Source organism: Lissotriton helveticus, chromosome 8 (assembly GCF_964261635.1).
Source record: "Lissotriton helveticus chromosome 8, aLisHel1.1, whole genome shotgun sequence".
NCBI classification, from domain to species: Eukaryota; Metazoa; Chordata; class Amphibia; order Caudata; family Salamandridae; genus Lissotriton; species Lissotriton helveticus.
In genome coordinates, this window is record NC_136069.1 from 1,601,546,164 (window position 1) to 1,601,572,781 (window position 26,618).

The 26,618-nt window shown below is 47.6% G+C and overlaps 1 protein-coding gene across 1 annotated transcript in view; it reads right to left on the reverse strand.

Annotated features, from left to right (window-relative positions):
• Positions 1–1,263: 1,263 nt before the first annotated feature.
• The window catches only part of CHRNA10 (cholinergic receptor nicotinic alpha 10 subunit), a 63,390-nt gene continuing 38,035 nt past the window's right edge, over positions 1,264–26,618 (reverse strand). Inside the window, exons 3-4 of the mRNA XM_078656265.1 lie at positions 5,118–5,650; positions 1,264–2,218 (exon numbers count right to left, since the gene is read on the reverse strand). Of these exons, the coding sequence (XP_078512391.1) occupies positions 1,575–2,218; positions 5,118–5,650 (1,177 nt within the window). The 3' untranslated portion in view covers positions 1,264–1,574. The remainder of the gene's footprint in view (positions 2,219–5,117; positions 5,651–26,618) is intronic.

The window sequence follows — 26,618 nt, forward strand, 5'->3', positions numbered from 1 at the left end:
ATCCCTTCCATTCTCCCCAACTCCATTCTCCTTTCTCCCTCCGACCACAGCGTTGATGTTAACTGTGACCTGCAACATTGTGACATTGTCTGTGACACCATCTCGTTGCTCGTTGACATGAGCATGATCCTTATGATCAAAATGATCCACTCCTTGATCCACCCCTACTTCACCTTGAACTCAGTCGGCGCCACGATTGTGTTTCCAGCGCTCTTGGCTTCAAGCCCTAGAAAGTCTTTACTACACCACCTGTTTCCTTTTACCTTGCTGGGTCTAACTTCCCCAACCTCCCCTACAGATATCAGTCAGGATGGATAAATATCTTCAAATAGTCAAATCTAATCTAAACTTGGCCTAATCGCAACCTCCATACTCCTGCTCATGGCCTCTGCTTGCAAGACCAATACTACCTATTTAACTATGAGTCCCATACCCTGTGCTTCCTCACTACTCGCTCCGTTTTCACTAATATCGCCCCATTGCTGGTCTGCTAGCCCTTTAATGGCACCACATAATAATAATAATAATAATAATAATAAGCAAGCTTATAAAGCACATGGCTACACTAACTAGTGTGTCCCCACGCTGCTGCCCAAACTCGTCAAAGAAGCAATGATGTGACACGGCTTAGAGGAAACCTATAGGCGGAAGAGCCATGTTTTTAGTTTTTTCCGAATTAGTGACTCCGATGGTTCCTTACGGAAAGAGAGAGGGAGGTCATTCCAGTGCCAATGACCTTAAGAAGGCCCTCAGAAACCACTCACTGCAACTAGAGAATACATCCTCCACCCCAGCCCCACCATCCCCTGGGATGAACCCACATGACCTGTGGTCATCATCATGAGCCCAAGGACTGTGCTGCTTATGAGATCTTGCTCTGTCTGATGATCACTCATTAATTCTGTTGCAAAGCCTTGTAAAATGAGAAGATTAGATTGTTGTAAACTGTGCATCATTTCCAGTCAAGATGTTGCATATAATAAATAAATATAAATCATAATGGCTAACAGTTACATTTCAGCACCCTTCGTCTAAACATGGTTTCCAAAGAGATCTTACTAAACATAAAGAACATTTAGTCGTACATCATACATGAGTAATCGACCTGCTGCGCCTAGTCGTCATGGCAGTACATAAAGGAGCAGTCACATCTGTTCTTCAGCGAGCGATACTTTTCTTAAGATACCTTTTCATTACCCCTGTTTCTAGTAATACACCTGGTATGAACCTCATGCCTATCAATAAATAGTACAGCAAGGCAACTCATGGTGGCATTAAAACTAAATGCCATTTATTTCTCCTTCTTGGAATAATAACCTTCTAGTTTTAACTAGTTGTAAGACAGCTAGCAATGGTTTCAACTCAATGTCTTTGCTGAGGAACATGCAGATGGAAGAACTAAAGTGACATTGCATACTTGTTCTAAAACAATGCATGATAGGTATTATCCCCCACTCATAGGTCTTTAGACAGCAATGTCACGGGCATTGCTTCGGTGCATGTGTATGACATGATGGTGCACCTCTCGGTCTCCGGTAAGGGTCCAGCTGGTGATTTCTTGGGATCAAGGTCCCTCAGATGGCTTTGCCCATGATGAGCACACTCATGAAGAAGACCATGATGAAGAAAACCCACATAAAGAATCGGTCCATGACCTTGGCCACTTTCTTCCACTCTCCAGTCCTTATCTGAGCCGCCTTCTGCTCCCGGAAACAGTTGGCCATATACTCAATGTTTTTGAGGAGACTTTCATTATGGCACAGGCATTGGGTTTTGGGGCAGCTTTTATACTTGCCCTCCTTGCCACTTCCGCACAGAAATTCTGGATCGCCCAATTTGTCGCTTTCTTTCAAGTTGCTGTGAGCTCCGTTGGCGGCTTTGCTGTTGCCTCGCTCCAGCTCATCTGCTTTCTCTGACGCTTTCGGTCCAAGGTTCTCAGGAAAGCTTTCCGCCTTGGGTTTGAACTCCTGCTTCTTGGCTTGCCCATTCATCACCTCCACCTTGGGCATCGTCTCAGGTTCCGGCTGAGACTTTGGACTTTTACAACTCTCGCCCACCTCGTAGACGAAAAATATCCGAGACATGTACTGAAGGATGAACTTCTTGGCCCACTTGGGGACGGGCTTAGCCTCTGGACCGCAATGGTGAATGTTCATAATGAATATAGTTAGAGCGGTTGAGGCTGTGATCATCGTCATTGTTGCGATGTAATACTTGCCTAGAACAGAAAGGATAATAACAAGTTACTGGTGTATTCTCCACATGATCTATATTTCTTGTCAAATCATCAACACAAGCACTATCCGCTTCTGCAAGACCATTCCCATGATGTACCACCTGTCGGCTAACGCACAAAACGATTCAAACAAAATAGTGACAAAAAGACCTAGGGGCAGATTTACAAGCCCGTTGCGCCACTTTTGCGTAATTTTTAACATGGGAAAAGTGATGCAAGAGTGGCGCAAGGGGCTTGTAAATCTGAACCCTAGAGTAAATCAGACAGTGAGAAGAGATCTAGAGATGATACGTCTGTGAGTAAAAAAATCATTGTTTAGAGAGGACTTCCATACATAAGGCAATGTGGGAAAGAACCAGGTAGAATAGGGCTGTGCAAAAATAATTTACATAAAGTTCTGGGTGTAGAAGAACCTTTTCCTATTTTTGATTATTTAAAAACAAAAATCTTTTGTGTTTTTTACAAACCTGGAGAACATGGATCCATCTTAATCCTTTTCATTGGTTAGGAATGCATTTTAGGAAGCTGGTGACCTCAAATACTGTGTCAGCCACTAAAAAATGTCTTTCCAGCGTGGTGGTTCCTGTACACCGGTGAGGATTGTGCATCTATTATATTTTAATAGTTTCAGAAAGTTAAACAGGAATGGTTCTGCTGTTAATTTACATTTCTTTACTTCAAAATATATCTGTACACGCTTAAAGTTTTTACATGTGATATCTTTTTTCCCAGAGCCATTTTTTCATCTGGCCCTTGACGGCACAGCTGTCAAACAGGCCTATTGTTGCTATCAAACTTAGAGTGCGTTTTTTTTTTTTTGCCAACCTTTTTCAGGCATTGGCTGGAGACTTTGTCAATCAAATCTGGGCTCAGTCTATAGGGCTCAGCCCATAGGAGTATTTCTTTATCTTCTAATGCTGTGAGTTTTTTTGGATGAATATTTTCACCTCCAATGAAGAGCTTGCATTGAAGTGCATTTTATAACTATTCCTCTGTGTGACGGCTCATTGATACTTGCCCCCACGTCTTTCGCTTTCCCTTCTTGTGTCCACTCCTGCTTGCTCCCTCGCGGTCCTCCCCCTTTTCTATGGGTCTTGCTCCTCATTTGTCCTGCCCACACCTCCCTCTGATTCCTCCCTCTCTTCCTAATCCCCCATCCTTTCCTCTTACCCCTGTGTGTTGCTCTTCTTTCACCTGCCGGCACCCCCCTCGCATCCCCCCCCACAGTTTCTACCAAAATACTGAGGGGCAGATTTACAAGAACTGACGCATCTCTGCATATCAGCAGAGATGCGCCAGTTAATTTGCGTCACACAAAAAAACCCTTGTGCCACCATGGATGCATGCATTTATAATGCGGCGCACCGTGGCCCAAGGATTGATAGATGCGTGACGCATCTATTGGCATAAAGGCAATGCATTGCTGGAGTCGTGTCGCAAGCAAAACCCAACTCCAGCAATGCTTCGGAATGCCTATTTCTATTAAGCTGGGTCAGTGATGCAGTGGCATCGTAAAAGTGACTCTGTGAAATCTTGTAGTTTTCACTGCATCACTTTTATGAGGCTTTCTTGCGTCAGACACCCCACCCTGCATACATAATAGCTGACGCTGGTATAATGTAGCGCAGGGCTTTACACCGTGAGGCATCTGCCTAGATGCGTCACGTTGTAAATGTGTCACAATGTGGTGCATTGTTTATGACGCCGCTGTGTCACAAAAGTGACGCAACGGCGGCAAATTAGTGTCACAAGGGGCTTGTAAATCTGCCCCTGAGATTTTAATATTGACCTACCAAACTATTGTGGGCAAAATATTGACTACCCAAATATTATGAAACTAAGTATCTATAGGTGAGTATAGATTTACTCTTCTCAACTCCACATATGTGTCCTGATATACATATCTTCAAGGTATGTACATTTGAAGTTAAGAATAATACCTCTATACTTGCTACCCATACTTACCTCTATATACTTAATTTCATAATATAATAGTATTGATATTTTGCACACCATATTTTCTTTGGTCGATATTGTTATCCTCAATATTCTGTCACAATCCTCTCTCCTGCCCCTCCCTCTCTCTGTGTCTCCCAGTGCTTAATTTGAGCCGGTGGTATCCGATGCTGGCACCAAGACTTAATGGTCAACACCGGAGCTTGACAGTTTGCCACAAGGTGGCGCTGTCTGGCTCACTTTGAGATTACCACAACAGCAGTTAATTATTAATTAAATATACATAAAAAAATGACTACGTGCCGATCAAGCCATTCTTTTAGCTTTGGGGGCCTAAAATAGTCCGAATTGTCAGACTTGTAGGAGTGTGATGGTTAGTAGTTGTGTTGGTACTGTCATTGGCAGCATGGTAGGGGCAATGTGTGGTGGAAGCTGCAGTAACCTCCTGACAAGAGCCCTGGCACTTGTTTTTTTTTTTTACAAATTAAGCACTAGTGTCTCCCACTTCTTTTCCCCGCCCCCACCCCAAACCACCACCATTACATGTTCCTCCTTCGCACCATTACCTCTTTCCCCTGAGTGTTGCTTCTAATTCTCCCAAGATCCTTACCTTATTGGAGGACTCCTTAATGCTGCTTGGGTAGGATACTAATTTTCATCCTTTTAATGCCTGTTTAAATTAAAACTTGCTTCCCATCCTATCTTGTTTATTCATAGCAACAAAAGGTGCTGGGTATTGAAGGACCCTCTGCCTTCATTACAGTCCGGTTTTATACCTATTTGAAATTAAGGTTGGCCTACAAGAGACCCATCATTATAGCTGTTTGTTTCTGTGAGTAGTCGAAACTAGGTTAACCGCTTACAACAAAAATGTAAAAAATACCACACAACTAGGTCAAGGGCATCCATTCGTTGATCAACTCACCTATCAGTGGCACATTTTCAGAAGGTGGCATGCTCTCTGCCACCAACAGCTGGAAGACAGTGAGCGCAAGGAGGACCGTCACGCCCAGGGAGACCTTCTCCCCAGAGTCGGCAGGCAGGTAGAACCCCAGGGGTGCGAGGAAGGAGATCATGACGCAGGGCAGCAGGAGGTTGAAGATGTAGAAAGAAGCCCTCCGCTGCAGGATCAGGGTGTAGGTGACATCTGGATAGGGCTCCGAGCAGCAGCCGTAGGTGATGACGTTCTTCTTGGCCGGCATGCCCAGCACCTCCCACTCCACGTTCTCCACAAAGTCGGTCAAGTCGCCGGTGTCCAGGCCGTTGAGAATGTCGATCTGGTTTCCATTGTAAGTCCACGAGCCGAAGGTCAGGCGACACTGTTGGCCATCGAAGGGGAAGAAGGAGACGTCCACCTTGCAGGAGCTCTTGGTGATGGCGGGCGAGTCCCACATGATTTGCCCGTCATACCGAATGACGACGTTTGTCTCCATCGAGCCCGTGAATTGGTCATCTGCGCTGAGGGTGAGAAAAAACAGAGACGCAAAGATGGGCCAAAGGACATCACTATACAAAGATAGGATAATGGTAAAACCTCAGCTCCCCAACCATGCAAACATCATCCCTTTATTATAAACCCACTTCAGTGATAATGTCATCCTCTGGACCTTAACAATACAAATATAGCATCTCTACTCTTCATCAATTGAGTGCTGTGACCAGGAGGAGCATTATTATTGATTAGGTACTGCCCATTGGTTCAGGTAGTTTGGTTTCTACATAGGTAATGATAGGGCCATCCTATGAATAATTAAGGGCCTAATCTAGATTTTGGCGGACGAGTTACTACAACATAACGGTGACGGATATCTCATCCGCCAAATTATGAATCCCATTATGTCATTCATATCCTATAGGATTTATATTTTGACAGACGGGATATCCGTCACTATATTGGCAGATTAACCCGTCCGCCAAAATCTAAATCAGGCCTAAAGTCTCCAACTCATGCAGACATCATCAAACAAAGGAACATCCTGGAATGCCTATTGCTGATGATTATTAGAGATGCAGAACTGGGATAGAGAGACCCCTGGCTGTCTCTTTAATTTTGTGCTTAGGTGGGATTACCCGTAGAACTGGTCAATGGTGTGATTTACTGCCCACACAACCATTTACGATTACCAGTCTGCAAATGCTGCTACTGAGCCGATAAGGTTGGTGTGGTTTCTTCTACTACTTTCACGCTCTGAGAACCTCTCCCCTGGGATCTGCAAGCTCTCAGGGCATCTATCTTCCTTACACCATGGTGGGGCCACTAGAAGACCCACATTTGCCCTTCTGTGGAATACTCTCTGATATAAATATTGTCTGACATAAATATTGTTTCCTTAATATTGTTTACAAAAATATTACCCTTTGGTGATTCTGTATTGAAATTTGTGACCTACAACCCAAAAGATATCACACCCCGAGGAGTGGGCAGGGATGGACTCTCCATACAAAGGAGGTCCCCGTCGATGGACAGAAACCCACTGGAGTGCTGCGGCAGAGGCGTTTAGCACCAGCGACACACTCCTCAAGGTACTAGCAGTCCTCCTGTAATACTTAGCAGCTTACACTGAATATATGCTACCAGCATTTACGTAATCGGCCCAAAGATGAATAATACGGGGCAGCACGATGGACAACAACTCGAAAGCCGCGTGAAGCCCAGCCAAGGACGCAGGGACCTCCGCTGCACCAGTGGCTCCAAATACCTTTTTTGCCCCACATGAGAATGTTTGAAATAACTTTCCAAGCAAGAAAACTCTGTGTGATAACCATTTCCAGCAAACCCAAACCTCATGGCTTGATCCCTTCCAGCCCAGGACACAGCCTTCCATCACTGAAGGCTTCCATCCACACTTGAACCTTTTCTTGCTGAGATTTTAAAAAGGCACTTAAAGTAAACTTTATTTTTAAAAACATAAAACCACTAAACTATATTAAATAATACGACAGTTTTTAATCCTTTTCGAGTGTTATTGTTTTTCCCATTGTCACCTTGTTACTTTACTTGTTTAAAATTTCCTTTAATGTCCCTAATTTTCTCTGGGCCTGATATATGGCTGGGTAAGAAAGTGATGTGCCTGCGGGAGTACAGTGGAGGAAATTCTACTGGTGGATTCTCCTCTGTTGTGGCACAATTCTGCGGCTCTCATTCTGCATGAGCTGAGAATAGCAATGGGGACTCTTGCATCTGAAATTAACAACAAATTCTGCAGTGTGGTAATTTCATTGTATTCTGATCTGTGCCCTAGTTATCCCCTGTGGGAATCAGTTCTGTGGTAATTCCTCAGACGGTAATTTCACTTCTAAAATAACACCCATACACTGTGGCGTTCCTCAGGGTTCGTCCCTGAGTCCAACTCTTTTTAATGTTTATATGTCCCCCCTTGAGAAGATTGTCATCCCATTTGGTATCAAATTACTAACTTACACGGATGACACTCAGCTGGTTGTATCCTTAAGTCAGCAGGACCATTCCGCTACCAACCTCTATTCTTGCCTTGGGGACATAGCCAAATGGATGGATAGGTCCCATCTGAAATTAAACAGTGACAAGACGGAGGTCCTGGTCCTGGGCAATCACATTTTCGCCCAGAGACCTTATGGCCTCCCTGCATGCGTCCACCCCCAACCCCAAAGGATGAAATTAAAAGTTTGGGGATTTGGCTAGATGAAGGCCTCACCTTTACCACCCAAGCCAGAAAAACCGCTGGTATTTGCTTCGGCCTCTTACGCACCACCTGAAAAATTCTACCTTTACTTCCCACCCAGTCCCAAAAGTTGTTGATTCAGGGACTTGTATTGTCCCGTTTGGATTACGGCAATGCCCTGTATCTTGGGGCCCCTAATAAGGTGATGGGAAAGCTCCAGGTTGTGCAAAGCGCTGCTGCCTGACTTCTTACGGGCACGAACAGTCGGTGCTCAGCCAAACCAGCCCTCAAGTCACTTCACTGGCTACCCATTCAAGAAAGGGTGCATTTTAAGGCCCTCTGTACTACTTACAAAATCCTGCATGGGAAAGCACCTCCCATTCTAAACAAAAGTAATAGAACCCTTCGTTCCACACACCTGCACCTGACATATATACCCAGGATCAAGAAAGTTCGATCTGGAGGTCGTCTCTTTTCATATAACGCCTCCAAATTGTGGAACGCATTGCCATTATACATCCGGGCCCAGCCTAATTTGCTTTCATTTCGCAAACTTCTGAAGACATGGCTGTTTCCTTAAACTATCCTCTGTCATCCTTTCTGCTCTATCACTAGCACTGGGACGCTCACGGGCAGCCATGCGCTCTACAAATCTGTAAAATAAATAAATAAATAAATAAATATCCTGATTCTGACCCTACTTTTTGCCAGGATTATCTGATGAAATGTCTGAGGGAATATACTGGGTTAGTTGGAAATCTGATTCATCCAATAACTTCAGTTAATACATTTGGAACTATGGGCCTTAGTAAGAGAGGGACTCTTATCTCTTAAAAGTCTTATAATAGTACATTTCTAGGACTTGGCCTTAAGCTTGGCCACGCTACCAAGAGGAGAGCCGAGGGAAACCTTAGAGCGTCTTTGGTGGGGCACTGTTTTGATGAGCTAAGCCTGGGTGTTGTCGAAGCTTAGCTAGTGATTATTAAGCCTTTTTCATCTCTACAAGTCCTAGAATACCCACAGTGTGGCGTCATGTGTTGTCTACGGTACTGCAAACAAAAAGTTAAAAACTGACTGTGAAATTAGGGTATATTATCCTAGATTATATTTTAGACTTTTTCCTAAATTCTCAAATGGTTCCAGAACTCTTCCTGCAAAGTCTTTACTGCTGCAGCTTTACAGGATTTCTCAGAAGCATACTCATTGACTCATATGTAAATGTATCTAAGTGTAACAGGTTATAGTCACCCATGAGTTCACTTCTGTTTATAGTTACATCTGTTACATTTGCGGATGAGCAAATACTCAGGCATTTGAGCGCTCCTGAGAAGCTAAGACCCATCAATAACATAACGTGGTTTTGTAAAGCACACATTCACCCCTTAGATTGTCTTTGTGCTGAATTACAGGTGTTTATGAGATTAAACACAGCTTCCTGCAGTGGAATGGATTTGTCCGCCGAGTCACCGGACATGGCTACATACATGTAGCAGGCGCACAGGCATACGCTGATATAACACATAACCTCATTGGCTAAATTTTGTGATTCTCCACTGGGAAAATATTTTTGCCACTGAAGGAACCACTTCCTTGCTACCCTTAACCAATTTTCGTGGTTTTACCACCCTGTCCATGTACTCCCTAGAGGGCTACTGCTGCCCTCTGCAAGAATATATCTCTAATCATATCCAGGGTGGGAACCTCCCCACTGAAAGATTGAGCATGCCCAGAAACCAGCAAAATTGTGGGAGGTCACTAACATAGACACGTCTCCACCCGGTAACACCAACAACCCACTTTGAAATCAAAGATGCTCATTTGTATAATGACCTAATACTGCTATTAGTGTATGTGTGAGTAAATCCATTTAGGTACCAAATAAACCCTTAGTTAAGATTAAGAACACATATTTACCTCGCATCAACACTAGGCGTCAGTAAGAATGTGGCCAGAGATAGAATTGCATGTCATTAGGGTTTGACTGCAGCAACTAAACGGTTAATGGTGGATGCCCCGCCCCCTATGCTTTCTCAGAAGAGATGTGATGCCGACAGGGACTTAAAAGCACCCTGTGAAGCCAAGGGAAAAGTCTGAGGGCCTGATTTGGATCTTGGCGGATGGGATACTCCGTCACAAACAGTTATCTAGTCCGTCGTATTACAAGTTCCATAGGATATAATGTAATGGTAATTTGTCGGACAGGGTATCGTTCTCGTTTCTGATGGAATAACCCTGTTGGCCAAACTCGTAATCAGGCCTTAAGTAATGGCATGCAGGGTAGCTATCACCATTGGTGCATGGTTGCGACAGCCGGGGGGTGATGGGATTCTGGAACTACAGAACAAGACATATCCATCTGTGGCACCAGCCCACCAGCCCCTCCTGAAACACCTTGCTTATTGGAGGTCTCTTAGTTAAAGGACCCCCGGCTCCCAGGAGCTAACGAAGTGCCACAGCTCTGGGAGTAATTACCGAGTTCACTCGTGTCCCAGCGCTTGAGTTTCGGTGTCAGTGGGGTGTCGTTGTATGTAGTGTACATACCGGAGGAGAGATGGGAGAAGGGATGGATTTCAGCTGCGTAACCCGGCCCAGGTGTTCGGAGAACGGGTGGATATCACAGACCGCAAGAGGTGAACCTGATGCTTCTTGGGAGACCAGACACCAAGATTGGGTTACTACCTGGGGGCCTGGTTTCTCTCCTTGAACTTTTGTACACAATTTAAACAGGAATGTATATTCTGGTAGTGAAATAGATGTGAACCACCTAAACAGCCTCTGAGCATACTTTCACTATTACAGCATAGGATAAAATTAACTTTACTTATGTGTATATATATATATATATATATATATATATATATATATATATATATATATATATATATATATATATATATATATATATATATATATATATATATACAATGTACATACATATACACACACACATATACACACACACATATATACAGATAAATAGATAGATAGGTAGATAGATAGATAGATAGTTAAGATAGATAGGATAGATAAGATAAGATAGATAAGATAGATAGATAAATAGATAGATAGATAGATAGATAGATAGATAGATAGATAGATAGATAGATAGATAGATACATAGATAGATAGATAGATAGATAGATAGATAGATAGATAGATAGATAGATAGATAGATAGATAGATAGATAGATAGATAGATAGATAGATAGATAGATAGATAGATAGATAGATAGATAGATAGATAGATAGATAGATAGATAGATAGATAGATAGATAGATAGATTACTCCCCCTACGTGACGGTATAAGGATATTGCAAACTCACCTCTGCAGTTCATGAATAGACAGAAGAATTTATACGGTTGGAGTTCTCCAGGGTGACTTGAACTACCCTTAACCCTGCATGTCGAAGGGGGTCACTCATTCTGGATACTGAGGGTCACTAGGATGACGCCATTCCCTGGATGCAGGTTTATCTGTGTAAATTTACACCAGACCCACAAAATCCACCATCGCCCCACCATTTTCAATTATTATAAAACAAATTTTGCTTCTAGCTCTACATTCCCAGTTCATGGACTTCTAAAGCGCTTTTTTTTCTGCATTAGGAAACAGACTTTGCATACTTAAATGTAATTCACATAGCATGGAAACAATGATTCCTTCTGTTTCAAGAAAGTGGTTTGCTCTGCAGTTCACGCAGATTCATGTTTCCACGACAGACGCTGTTCTGAAAGCTGTGGGGTCTTCAGTCATTGTTCTAGAAGCAGCAGCTATTTCAAGAGCGCTCTTTGTCTTTAGAACAATCCCAAACATGCTGACGTGCTTCCTAAGGTTTGAAGTCTTGATGTAAAGAAGCTTCCTTTTATTATTATTAGAATTAGCACCCCTGAAAAAGCACCGGATAAAATCAGGCAGCAAAAAGGCTCCCTGGTTCAATGATGACCTTAAAAAATCCAAGAAGCTATGCCGCACCCTGGAGAAAACATTGAGAAAAAACCCAACCACCGACAACATGGCCACCCTCAAGGCAGCCACCCGCAAACACCACCAACTGATTCGATCCGCCAGGAAATCAGCATTCAAGGATCGTCTAGACAACAACACCCACAACAGCAAGGAACTTTTCAACATCGTCAAGGAATTCACCAACCCCACCGCAGCATCTAACGACATCACTCCCTCCCAAGACCTCTGCGATGCGTTATCCTCCTTCTTCTACAACAAAATTGCCGCCATTCACAACAGCTTCAAGAACACTCCCAGCGATCAACCCTCCCCGCCCCCCTCAGATCCCACACCGCTAACTAACAACCTCAGAGCCTGGAACCCAATCACTACTGAAGACACCATCCGCCTAATGAACTCAATCCACTCTGGCTCACCAACCGACCCCTGCCCCCACCACATCTTCAACAAAGCTGACTCCATCATCGCACCCCATCTCCGTGATGTCATCAACTGTTCGTTCAACTCTGCCACCTTCCCAGAAAGCTGGAAACACGCCGAACTCAGCGCCCTCCTGAAAAAACCCACAGCAGACCCCTCTGAACTTAAAAACTACCGACCCATATCCCTCCTCCCTTTCCCCGCCAAAGTTATTGAGAAAGCCGTCAACAGCCAGCTCGCCGCCTTCCTTAAATCCAACAACTCCCTCGATCCCTCTCAATCCGGATTTCGAGCCAAACACAGCACCGAAACCGCCCTCATTGCAGCGACAGACGACATCCGAACACTACTGGATAACGGAGAAACAGCAGCCCTCATTCTACTCGACCTCTCCGCCGCTTTCGACACAGTCTGCCACAGCACCCTTATACAACGCCTCAGCAACATCGGCATACAAGGAAAAGCCTTGAGCTAGATCATCTCATTCCTCGCCGGAAGAACTCAAAGAGTCCGACTTCCCCCATTCAACTCAGAGGCCACTGAAGTCATCTGTGGAGTACCACAAGGATCATCACTCAGTCCCACCCTCTTCAACGTTTACATGAGCCCACTCGCATCCATCGCGCGCCAACACAACCTCAACATCATCTCTTACGCCGACGACACCCAGTTAATCCTTTCCCTCACCAAAGACCCTAACACCGCCAAAACCAATCTTCACGAAGGCATAAATGAAGTAGCCGAATGGATGAAACATAGCCGCCTAAAACTCAACTCAGACAAAACGGAGGTGCTCATTCTAGGATCTTCCCCCTCTGCCTGGGACGACTCTTGGTGGCCTTCCGCCCTGGGCACAGCACCCACACCCACAGACCACGCACGTAACCTTGGCTTCATACTAGACTCCTCTCTCTTGATGTCCAGACAAGTCAACGCAGTCTCATCCTCCTGCTTCAACGTACTTCACATTCTCAAAAAGATCTTCCGCTGGATCCCCCTCGAGACTAGAAAGACTGTCACCCACGCACTGGTCACGAGTCGACTGGATTATGGTAACACACTATACGCCGGAATCACAGCAAAATTACAGAAAAAACTCCAACACATCCAAAACGCATCAGCGAGACTCATATTGGACATCCCTCGCCAAGATCACATCACCGGACACCTAAAAGACCTCCACTGGCTTCCCGTCAACAAGAGAATTACGTTCCGTCTTCTCACCCACGCACACAAGGCACTCTACAATTAGGACCCGAATGCCTCAACACTCGACTGTCCTTCTACACACCCACCCGCCAACTAAGATCGTCAAATCAAGCCCTCGCCGCAGTCCCGCGCATCCGAAAATCCACCATGGGTGGCAGATCCTTCTCCTTCCTAGCTGCCAAGACCTGGAACTCACTCCCCACCCACCTCCGCCTTACTCAAAACCACATCTCCTTCAGAAAAGAACTTAAAAACCTGGCTATTCGACAAATAATGAACCCCTTCCCCAAGCGCCTTGAGACCCTATGGGTGAGTAGTGCGCTATACAAATGCCCGAACTTGAACTTGAACTTCCTACTAAAATACATACATGGGAGTATGAAATGTACTCTAGTGCTCTGGGCTCTTTCTGGGTGGACTTAGAAGCCTCCTGGGCCCGATAGAGTGAATAATGCAGTGGACACTGAGAGCAGACAAGTTGAAAAAGAGAACTGGGATCTGTGCTTAATTTGTAAAATAGTAAATGCCGGCACCTTTTCAGGAGGCCACTGCAGCGTGCACCACCCATTGGCCCTGCCAGCGCCGCCAGTAACAGTACCAACACAACTACTTAGCCTCACACTCCTACTAATGTGACAGACAATTCAGACTATTTCAGGCCCCCAAAGCTATAAAACTGATGTGAGCAGCAGGTATTATTCATATATAACGTATATTGAATTATTAAACATCTGTTCTTGTACTTATCTCAAAATTAGGCAGACAGCACCACCATGCGGCAGACTGTCATAGGTACCCGAGTGCAGGCACCGAGCACTGGATCTAATTAAGCACTGACGGTATGCAGAGAGTAATAGGCAAATGTTAAATTAAAAGAAGTGCATTGTGGAGGTAAGGGCATTTTTACACAATAGCAACCCTGTGATTCCCTGGAAGACAGATTCATTATTTGCAGGTGAATGACCTTGGTTTTTTTTTTAGGTTTCGCTGGAGGGCGGAGCTCTTAGCTCCGCCTCCAGAGAAATCTCTTGATTTCCAGTAAGGAGAATGGAATACGCCCCCCTGTCCCATTGGCTAGCTCCATAAATGGAGGCTAGCCATTGGAACAGAGATCTGTCCGTCAAGGCCGGACCAGATTCGGGGGCGTTCCCGAGATTTTTTCCCAGGGCGGAGTTACGTTTTTTCCCGTTCCCTCCCCTTTCACTGATGCGATGTCCATTTCCGCCCCCCCCTCGCTGTCCTGTGCACGTTTCCCGCCGTCCGTGTCCGCTCCCGCCCCCTCCCGCCGTCCGTGTCCTCTCCCGCCCCCTCCCGCCGTCCGTGTCCACTCCCGCCCCCTCCCGCCGTCCGTGTCCACTCCCGATTGATTGTTATCTAGAGCCGGTGCCCACCCGGCATTTGCCCGTAAAAATCAGCCCCCGCCTGCCTACCTAAGGAGAAGGGCCGCTGCGCTGCCCGCAGCGACCCGGAAGTGGTTGGCCGGCCGGCCAATCCCAGCGCGGCCGGCCGGAAGTGCCCGCCCCCGCAGCCCGGGGGGAAGAAAGAAGAAGCATGGCGGCCGGTTTGCAGGGCTCCCGTGATGCGAGGGAGCCCTGCTGCATCTAGGAGAAGAGCCCAGGAGGAGAGGAACCCCGCCCGCGGCCCCAAAGCGACCGCCGGAGGAGTGCTGCAGGGAGCAAGGCTCCCGTGTGAGGAGGAGAGCCCCGCCAGAAGACAGTCGGTGAGTGCGCGAGCTTGATCCGAAGGTATCAGAGCGCTTCACATGAGCACTAGTTGCATTACAGACGGACAAATGCATTGGGGGGGAGGGTCCTAAGTAAATTGCCCACAATCACAGGATGCTGTGTCCCAGTCGAGACTCGAACCCGGTTCACCAGTCTCGAGGTTGACTGCTCTAACCGTTTGGCCACATCCTCTTCCGGAGGACGTAGAGCTCAAGCACTGAATGCTAAGTTCCTAGGTAATGGGACGAACAACTCTGTGGCACATATGAAGCTAGTGTTCAAACTTTGGCAGCAAAGGTCATTCAATTATTTTAAATTGTGGAAATTCTCCACGATTGTGCTAGTTCTCTACTCGGGAAATATAATTCTGATTTGCAGCACCTTCTTGTTTAGGAATTCGCGATCAGCTCTAAACGTTAGCTGTCACGGGTCCTAAAGTGCCCCTGCGATTACACTTTCTTAGTCTGCCTCCTGACCTCTCTCCGTTCTGTTTATCTGCAATGTCCAGGCTGGGCTCGACTGAAAAGAGTTGCCATCTGGTGTCGTAGTTGACAAAGAAAAACACGTAACCAGAGCTATAGGAGGAATGTTTAAAGGGCGAAAGTGGGGGTCAAAGGGCTCTGAAAGAACACAATGGGGTCATCCTGATTCCATTTTACCCTGCATTCAAGGTGGACATAAATGTATACAGTTATCCCCAAGGCAACTGCAAAAATGTCAAGAGCACGTTGATTTAGACGCTACTAAAATTAGGAACTTGAACACTAATCACACAAAAAACAAAACAGCTGCCAAGTAAGCAGTCCAGCAACTTTACACTAGTGTTATTAGCATTGTTTATTTAGACAGCTTAGAAATCCACGAAAACAATGTGAAATTAGGTGAAAAATGGCCTTTTCCAATATAGTTCAGTTTGAGACTTGCTTCTTGTGGAAGGGTAAACAGCACAATCCTACGGAATAAATACAATCATAGCCCCTCTGGACACTAACGAACTGTGGCTACTATTTATTTGCCAATTTGAATACGCAAAATGACAACCGTGGGTTATCATTATGGCAAAAACAAGAAGCTATTTATTTAAAATTCAATGCTAGTTTAAATTGTCAGCAGATTTTCACTTCAGTTGCAAAGCTTTTTACAGGAGCACTCTCTAAAACGGATCACAATCATAGCACGGTGATACCTTGAGAAGAAGACTGCAGGATAGGAGCCAAGAATGTTTATGTGGGATTACTGAAAGGTGGTCCACATCACCAAGTTCTACATTGTTGTGGCTCAATTTGAATAGAGAGACAACGCAACACAATTTGCGCAGACAGAAAAAGAAGAAATACGTATGCCATTATATTAAAGACACTTAAGTTACTGTACTCAGACTTTCCTCTTAAATGATCAATGAGTACCTCAGTTTGGTTGGGTGAACCAATCTTTCACCCAACAAGATGGCTGCTTTTCTGGAAAGCTCCTGACCCTTCTCACTGTCAGAGTATATTCCAAAATCCGAATTACCCTGGTGCAATATACAGAACTCAGTTGTTCAACAAAAGTATGACAAGAATTAAGAAATGCTAAAGGAGTGGCCCTCTTCCGATCCCCTTCAAATGCCGGAGCAGTAAGTAAACCATTCATGCTCATCTTCGACTCAATGCCCTCACTGGCTTGGATGGAGCCAGTCAAGGCCACCACACCACACCACTGAACACGGCCCCGTGACAGCAGGCAGAACAGAGGGAGAGGAGGGTGAGAGGGCTCCTCAAGGCCCCAGTGCAGGACAGACAAACGCACAGTGTAGAGCTGGAACTCTGGGCTATGGAATGTGCTGCTACAAGAAGTAGGGAGCAGTATTCGCCCAAACCAAAACCTGCAACAGACAGGACTGGGAGACATTGTGTCAAAGGACAACCAGTGCATAGGCATTTAGGGATTATCCACGTGGTGAATGGTATTCTAATTGCATTCTTCTGATGGGAGATGATCAGTCAATGACGGAAGCAACACAGGTGCATTGATGCAACTAAATGAGTTCTACATGTAAGAGGAGGCAATATCAATAACCATAGTGCCTCATAAGTGAATCATAAATCACAGATACCTTTGGTACTGGATGAACTTATCAGATTTGTATACTAAAGAAGTCCTATTGTGGTAAAGGCACAACAGCAACAAAGGAAGAACCTATCTACATAGAACCACGCTCCCTCTACGAGCTTGTGCTCGTGCATAAATTGCTTAAGAATAAGTGAAAGTGGCATAGCTGAAAAGATTTGCTGCGGAACTGGACATCAAATCCTTCATGAAACAAGGGAAGGTTATAGGCCTGGTCAATCAATGGTGCTCACTAACCTTTTGGCTTTACAAATGTTTGTCAATTCGATTCCGCATTGCCCCAATTAAAAAAAAAAAAAACACATAACTTAAAAAACAAAGGTCGCTACAGCGTCAGGATATAAACGTGGGTATCATTTTTGGGAAGATTTACATAACCCGCTCCAAGAGGGCAAACAAACTTGATGCAATTAATCACGCTTGAAAAAGCGCTGAAGAAAAACGTGCATCCTAGTAGGAAATTTGAGATGGCCATAGTCCCAAAGCAAGTAAAAACATTTTAGCAAGAAAAAAACAAGCATTTACAATGCAACGGTTTCGCCTTTGGAAAAGTTTGAGCTATTGGCATTGTAAATGACAACATTTGTATTTGTGTTGGTTTTGAAAACAGATAAATAAATGGCATTGTCCTTTACATTGCCAATCGCTCTAACTTTTCCAAAGGCGAAACCGTTGCATTGTAAATGCTTGTTTAAGTTATATTTCTAAAGCATTGCTTATTCTTTCGTGTTAATGTGTGTTAAAATATGATATGAGCTGGGAAACAATGTTACTAAATGTTCTACACACATCTGTTAACCGCATAATTTGCCTTTCATTGCCTTATAATTGAGTCAACCCTGCTGCACAGTGTGGCACTTGGTTGCTGTTAGTGACCTTGGTTGTAACACTGGTTCTTCAGTGCTGGGTTTCATGCTCTGTCTAATTCAATTATCTTTCCAGGTGCAGGTTTGTAGCAAAATGGTACTACAGACCTAACAGTGCATTGCCTCCCTCTGGCAGGAATTTGCACAGCCTGTGCATGTGCGGCTGCTCTTCCGGTCACCTTCAGGCATTCTCTCTGGGGTTTTTGTATACCTCCCATTTTCACTATTTCCCATTTTCACCAATTTACATTTTCAATATACTTCAAATTTTCACCTGCTAACAGCGTAATATAAAGTCAGTGGTTTTCATCTTTTACCAGTATCGTATTCGTTTGGCTTCTCATGAGTATTATAAAGTTTTTCCCCCTGTTTTTTATTTACTTGACCTTCATCTGTTGCTGCTTCTACAATGGCCTCCTTTGTTTTTCACGATCACTTGTTCCACAGCATCTCACCGCCTCTCCCAGCCTCCCCCGAGGGCTTCAATCTCAGCAGCTTCCTCTCGCCCCACGGCTGGGGCTTTGTTCTGGTGTGTTTAACCTTGTACTGTTTATATTATGCAGCCCAGTGATTGGTGGTCGATAAGTGTCGCCCTAACATCGGGATTACTTCAAAAAGGTTAAACTGAAGCTTGGTGCATTGCGGGTCTGCACTGCCTCGGGCTGACGTCACAGCAGCCCCTCTCTGCAGACAAAGACCTCCTTCCTCTTTGTCGCAGCAAACTAAGGGCAGATTCACCTCGATCCACGCCGCCACCGCGAAACAATCTCCCATGATGCATCTGTGAACTGACAAAATGTCTGCTTTGTTGTATTGATGCGACCCGCGCCAATGACATCATTGTTTCCAGGCAAATGCTACAAAAAAGTCATGCTTGTATCATGTTGAAAATAAGTTAGCATTGTGCCATGGTGCGATGGCACAGCTTGCAGTGTCTTGAGGGAATTCTATCTCTGAAGCCAACCCTTGCACAATTCACCTCTAGCACGACGGCTCAAGGGCACATGTACAGGTTTCCTTGCAAAACTGGCGCGTTACACATAGAATTATCATGCAGTCTCCTTTGGCCCATTGTTTGTGCATTCATTTCAAGTGCCACAGTACTCCATGGCAGGCCAGGGCGTGGCTTGAGTTGATAGGAATTTGCGTGGATTGCCAAGCGGTGTGTGTGCTGTTCCTCCACTACGGCCACTTTGCAGGAATTATCAGCAGTTTCCCGCTCACTTCATCTTTGAGTGCAAAGTTGACAACACGACCCAATAGTAAGCCTGGGCGTAAGTGCCTGCTCTGGAGACTTCGAGTCAATGCATAGATCCTATCTTAGCATCTTCCGTAGGGGGCATATGGTGCTCCTAAATTGACACTCCTAAATTGACATATGGCACCGAGGTAGGGCAAAACTCTGCTGCGCCTCGGGCTCCTCTGGCCATGGCCGGTGTGGCCACCCAGCACAGCCGGCGCACATGCCCTGATAGCCAGACAGACCCCTCTACTCCCTCAGGGTTGGTTCAGATGGGACACTGCCTAACTTCCACCATCCCAACAGGGCTTCAGTTGCTCCATCTCATGTATCCCCTCATTGTCAAGGATTGCGGGATCCAGGGAGTTCTGACCCCTGGTACAGTTTTGGTGCAAAAGGGGGTGGTGATGGTACAGTTTGTCGAGTCTTGCGACCGCAGGCGCAGGTGACATAAGCGCTGCGGCATTAGACAGACTCAGGACACCAGTTTATGGTTACCGCGTGGTCCGGACTAACCCTTGCCGGCCACGCCTACTTTATTTATATTCCTACTGCGTGACGTAGCACGCCCGCACACACGCACCCTTACGTGCGCATCTAACTAGACCGTTGACCGCGGTCGCAAACATTACATTCCTTTTAACCTTTATTTAAACAAACAATAAGCATAAAGTCATTACTGGACCATCCGGCCTTTTACCAGTCTGACGGGTGGAAAGTTCCTGATCAGCCCACGGCAAGGTCCACCAGTCGGGAGGATGGGGCCGGATTTCTTCTTAGCCCATATCCTGCCGCTTCTCCCCGGGACAGCGCCCTCCGCGGGGTCTCTTCAGGGGATCCCCTTGCATCCCCATGGACATCCGGGGACTGCTGGTCCTGGGAGTTTCAGTGACTGCGCGGCTCGCCACCATGTCCTCACCCAGGGCATCACTTTCACCCCCTCCCGGACTGTTGGGTCCCTCGGTTTGATTGGACATTTCTCTCTCTGGTTCCTGCCCTTGGGGGCTTGGGGGGCTTGTGTAGGCTTTCTTGAAGAAAGATATATTGCGTGTGACTGTTTCCGTTCCTCTTTGAGCTGTCACCATGGTGCCTGTGCGGTGCATGACTGTCCATGGTCGGGGTTTGAATGGGAGTCGAAACCTGCTTCCTGGGTATCTGTCCTTTACATAGACCTGGTCCTGTTCTCGGATTGTTGGTTCTTTGGCCCTTCGACGGAAACTGGCATAGTCATTGGACCGAGCTCTGTTGAATAGGGTCTTCCTTGGGTCGACGTTGGTTGTGGTCCAGTTTGGGTGGCTGGGAATGGTGTCTCTGACTACCCACCCCATTGCAGCGAGTCCTGGAGCTGCTTCTGTGGTGCAATGGGGAGTGAGCCGATACTCTCTCAGGAATATGTAGATGGCTTTCTCCAGGGGGGCTTCCTCTGCATGGGCAATTCGGATCACTTTGTTCAGCGTGCGCATGAACCTCTCTACCTCCCCGTTGGCTTGAGGCCAGCGGGGAGTCACTTTCCGGTGATGGATTCCCCAGTCCTTTAGGTATTCTCCGAACTCTTGACCCTGAAATGGCGGTCCTTTATCCGTCTTGACACACTCGAATATGCCATGCGTGGCGATTGCCTTCTCAAACTTTGCAATGACTTCCTTGGCAGTGAGAGTGGTCACGACTTCCACCTCAGGGTATTTAGTGAAGTTGTCTATGATGACAAGTACGTATCTTCCATCAGGGAGGTGCCCAAAGTCCGCACTGACGCTTTCCCATGGTCTCTGCGGGTTGTCTTCGGTGATGACCGGGGGTGGACGTTCGGGTTGCCCTGCGGCCTGGCACCATCGGCATTCTTTGACTGTCTGTTCTACTCTGGTGTCCATGTCCGGAAACCACACTTTGGCTCGGAGTCTACTCTTGGTCTTCACTATCCCCTGGTGTCCACGGTGTGCTAGCTCAACTGATTGCTGGGCGAGGCTCTCCGGCATCACGATCCGTGGTCCTCTCAGTAGGCACCCTTGGCTGTCGACCGACAGTTCGTCTTTGACCCTCAGGAATGTCTCCAGGGAGCTTCTTGCTTGTGGTGTCCTTTTGTTCAGCGAATCTTGGACGGCTCTCCAGTCGTTGGCTTGCAGGGCCTTCAGCACCAGCTGGAGTACTTCATCGTTGCGAGTTGCTTCAATGATCATTTCCAAACTCATCGGCAGGGGCCTTCATCTCTCCAGCACGACTTTCACATACTCTTCTGTTTCCTCTGCGTCCGCTTTTTCCACGTTGGTGGCAGCTCGGGGGTGCCGTGAGAGGTAGTCCGCCGGGTTTGTCGCTCCTGGCTTGTACTCCACTTGATAATCATACTCCTGCAGTTGGAGAATCCACTTTCCAATTCGGGGCGGCGGTTTGGACACTGACCATCGGAACAGCGGGATCAGGGGTTTGTGGTCGGTTGACACTGTGAACGGGTGTCCATAGACGTAGACGTGGAAGTGTCTGCAGGCCCAGTGGATCGCGATCACCTCTCTCTCTATCTGGGAGTATCGTTGTTCCGTTTCGGTCAGCGACCGACTGGCATAGGCGATGGGTGCCCAGTCATCCTCTCCTTGGCGTTGTGTCAACACGGCTCCCAGGCCGTAAGGGCTGGCATCCACGGCTATGTTGGCAGGCTTCGCGGGGTCGAAATATGATAGGGTTTTATCTGCCGACAGCGCGGCTTTTGTGTTCCGGAAGGCTGTCTTGTTCTTCGCCCCACTGCCAGGGGGTGGTGGTCTTGGTGAGCTCTCGGAGGGGTCGCGTGAGATTTGACAAGTCCGGGATGAATCTCCCACAGAAATTCACCATCCCCAGGAAGCTTCTCACTTCCGATATGTTGGATGGAGCCGGGGCTTCTGTACATCTCTCACCTTGTCCGGGTCGGGGGCTACTCCTTGATCCGAGACAGTGTATCCGAAGAAGCTGATCTTGTTCTGGAGGAATTGACACTTCTCGCGGTGCAGGGTCAGGCCCGAGTCCTTGATTCTCCATAGTACACCTCTCAACCTTTGGTGGTGTTCTTCCATCGAGTTCGCATATATCAGCAGGTCGTCGCTGACGTTCAGGACTCCCGGGAGCCCGCTCAGAACTTCTCGGATAGTGTTCTGGAAAACTTCCGCGGCACTGGAAATACCGAAGTTGAGACGTCGATACCGTCGGAGGTCCACATGGGTAGAGAAGGTGGTGATGTAGCGGGAGTCCGGATGAAGGGGGAATTGGTGATAGCCTGACCTGAGGTCCATCTTGGAGAACCACTTTGCTCCATTTAACTCCCCTAAGATGTCATCGATTGTGGGGGTAAGATGCCGCTCCCTCTTGACAGCCGCATTGGGTAGGCGCATGTCCACACATATGCGGACTTGACCAGGCTGTTTGGGCTTGCGCGCCACCACGATTGGAGACACCCACGGGGTAGGTCCACTGACCTTTTCAATGATGCCCTGTCGTTCGAGGGCTTCTAGTTCCTCCTCGACCTTCTTCCTGAGGTGGAATGCTATTCTGCGATGTCGGAGTGCGACAGGTTGGATGGACTGGTCAATGTGGAGTGACACCTCCTTCCCCTTGAGGCATCCAATGCCTCGGAACGTGTCTTCAAACTCTTCTAGTATCGTGTCCAATTCTTCTGCTAGTGCGGCCATCGCGAATGATATCAGTTGGAGTTCTTCTGCCGCCTGCCCGCTGATGAGCATGCTACTGCCCTCCTTGTTGACGTAGACGGTCGTCGGGACTTTCCTGTCTTGGTGCTGCAGTTCCGTTTGGAAGCAACCGATCAGGGGAATTGGGGTCTTCTGTCTGTAGGCGAACACCCGGATCCTTGCTGCTTTCAGGGTCGGTTTGTCTCGTAGTTGGTTGTATACGTTCGCCGCCATGAGCTCAATCGAGGCTCCCGTGTCGATCGTAGCTCTTACTTCCTGCTGGTGTATCCTTATGCGACACTGTGGAAGGCGCCTCTTCCTTCTCAGCGGTTGGTCAATGGCGAACACGTAGTGGACCGGGTAGTCATTGGAGTCATCGTCCATGTCTTCACTGTCCTGGCTTTCCCTTATGGCGTGGGCGGCATCGTTCTTCGGCTTTGTGGATCTACACACTGCTGCGAAATGGTTTATCCGTCCGCACGAGCTGCATCTTTTTCCGCGTGCTGGGCAGTCTTGAGCGCGGTGGGGCTGGCCTCCACAGTATCCACATTCTCTGCGCTTTTCTTGTGGCTTTTTTCCTCCCCATTGACGTGATTTTGGTCGGACGACATTGACTTGTTCGGCTGTGTTGACCTGTTCTGCCTTGACTGGCCGATGGAGGGCCGCCTCCATGTGTTACGCCCTCGCTTGCGACAGTTCTTCGGAGCGCCCAAGCTTCAGGATGTCCGCTAGCGGTTTTCCATCTTCTTGCAGGATCTTCACCCTCAGGTTTGATGAGTAGCACCCTTGTATTATTTGGCCTCGTATCTCCTCTTGTTCATCGCGAAACCCACAGGTGCTAGCGAGTTCTTTAAGCCTGCCATGGAACGCGTCGAGCGATTCTTCGGCTTCCTGTTTGGCCTGGCGGAATATGAACCGTTCATAATCTTTGCTGGTCATGGGCTCGAAATGTGCGTTGAGCCCATTGAGGAGTGTGACGTAGGTCTTTGGAGTGGCCTCCACTAGGGTCTTGTAAATCCTGTGGATATCCTTCCCTCCCAGATGAAGAAGCAGCGCCCTGCGGTGTTCCCTTGCAGTGCCCGCGCCCTCAAAGTAGAACTGCAGACGCTCCGTCCAGTCCTTCCAGCGTGGCGCAAGGGACGCGGGTGCGCCGTCCACCACAAATGGCTCTATGGGAGGAATTAACGCCATCTTGGCACGTGGAGCGGCCTAGCGTGGGGCCTAGAACAAAGTGCCCCTGCCGCACCGGTTCTGCCACGTGACAGGGCGGCCTCCTTTGTGTGCGCGCTGCTGGGCTGTCCACTCTGGGGCCTCACGCCCTGGCAACGGTCCCCTCCCTCGACTGTGTAGGGACCGATGGCATTGGCAACACATCGCAATTTCGCTGGGGGCGGTACTCACGCCACTTCCTCCAGGGCCGAAATGCCAGCTGCGCTAATCAGGGCACGCCACGCCCATCGGCCGTCCTCTCATGCGGCAGGAGCATCGGCGGGGATGGCTGCCCGTGGCCGCTGATGTGCGTCGGTAGCAGGCGAGGAGCAGGCAGCCCGGTCTGGGCTCGCCGAGCACGGGGCCAAAATGCTTGCTGTGGGCCCTTAGACCGCTGGGGCAGAGCCGAGGTGGAGCAGCGAAGGGCACAGCATGGGTCGACGGACCCTCGTCGCCAGTGTCGAGTCTTGCGGCCGCAGGGGCAAGTGACATAAGCGCTGCGGCATTAGACAGACTCGGGACACCCGTTTATGGTTACCGCGTGGTCCGGACTAACCCTTGCCGGCCACGCCTACTTTATTTATATTCCTACTGCGTGACGTAGCACGCCCGCGCACACGCACCCTTACGTGCGCATCTAACTAGACCGCTGACCGCGGTCGCAAACATTACACAGTTCACTTCCACCTCCTCACATACAGGAAGGACACGCAGAAGCGCCATTGTACCATGTACAGGGCTGTAGAATGAGCCGCTCTGAAAGGACAATCTCCAAGACACAGGAGCTCCAAGAGAAGCGAATCATTTGATTAAACATGTGCATATATCTCCGTAAAGATTTACACCTGTGTTACTTCTATAACATGGCACACAGATGTGTCACACGTTCCCTGGTCACTTCCCTTACATCCTCCTTAACTATCTATGCAAGGTCAGAAAAGGTTTAGTGGCTTATGACGCTTTGAAAATATAGCAATGGCCCAGAGTGCCTCAAAGTCATGCCAACCAGTGCATGGCCAACCATACGCTTGCCCACCCTAGCTCCAAATAGAAATTAGCAACTTAAAAGAATGCCAGTGGAGGTTCGACCCCCGGCCATTGTCTGAAGCCCTGTTTAGACAGCACCAATTGTCACCCCCCCCCTCAGTTTTAGAAACAGTAGGGTTCCTCTTTGCTGCCAGTGCATGGGACCAGCAGTTTTAAAGGTGGTTCATGTTCTGGTCTTCTTCCATCAGCATCTTCATTGGAGCCCTACATTTTAAAGTCAGGACATTTCTGGCCTGGCCCTTTTTTTGGTGGTTAGACCCTCACAGGGCAATTTACGTGGTGAAAATTCTTCCCTCCACTCCCTGTAACGCCGACGTGATCTGCAGTGGGGGGTGCCGAGGGTCGGCGATCCACCCTAAACTATGGAGAGCCCACTCAGGAGAGAGCACAGCTACTGGAAGTGTAGCAGACCTTACAGGCAGAGTGGAGTGACATGTCTGCTCCCTCCCCCCCTGAGGTCAGCGTGTAGTAGAGGGTTGGTAAACCACTTGACTATGGAGAGCTCACTGAGGAGAGCGCGTACTCAGAGGAAGGAAGTAACAACCATCACCCGCAGAGTGGGGGGGCTTGTCCGCTTCCACTCCTCCAGTGTCAGTGGGTGGTGGAGGATTGGTGAACCACACTTGACTATGGAATGTACACTAGAGAGAGAAGGTATCCGGAGGTAGGAAGTAGCAACCATCACCGGGTGAGTGGAGGGGCATGTCCGCCCCCTTCTCTCCTGGGGTTAGTGGGTGGTGGAGTGTAGGTGACCCACACTTGACTACAGAGAGCGCACTCAGGAGAGAGGGTAGCCGGAGGTAGGAAGCAGCAGCTACCACCGGGTCAGTGGAGGGACATTTCCGCTCCCACTCCTCCGGGGTCAGTGGGTGGTGGTACAGAGGGGGAACGCAGGAGAAATTGTGGGGTGAGTACTCAGCTGCAGCCAAGAGTGGGAAGCTAGATTTCGAGACAACTCTTGCATGGGTTGATATAACGACCCAGACGATAGGTCGCGATAAGTAAAATTTGGGATCCAATGTAAAACTCATGTTGTAGAAAGAAATGAAAAATACATAAGGGACATTACAGGTCCAATTGTGGGGTGTTCGTGGCCAGTGGAGGTTTGAGGTGAAGCAAAGAGACTTTCTATTTCATCTGTTTCTAGGAGCCACATTTCCAAAAAGACTAAATGAATGGGCTGCTTGATTTTAATATAGCACTACAATTGACACTGAAAAAAGACTAAAGGATGTCGCTTTAACAGGAAACAGAAACAGGGCTTTTCACTGGTATGGCAGACAGGCTGCAAAGATATGACTGGGCTCCTGACTGTTGGAGAATAACCAGAATACCTGCATATTATG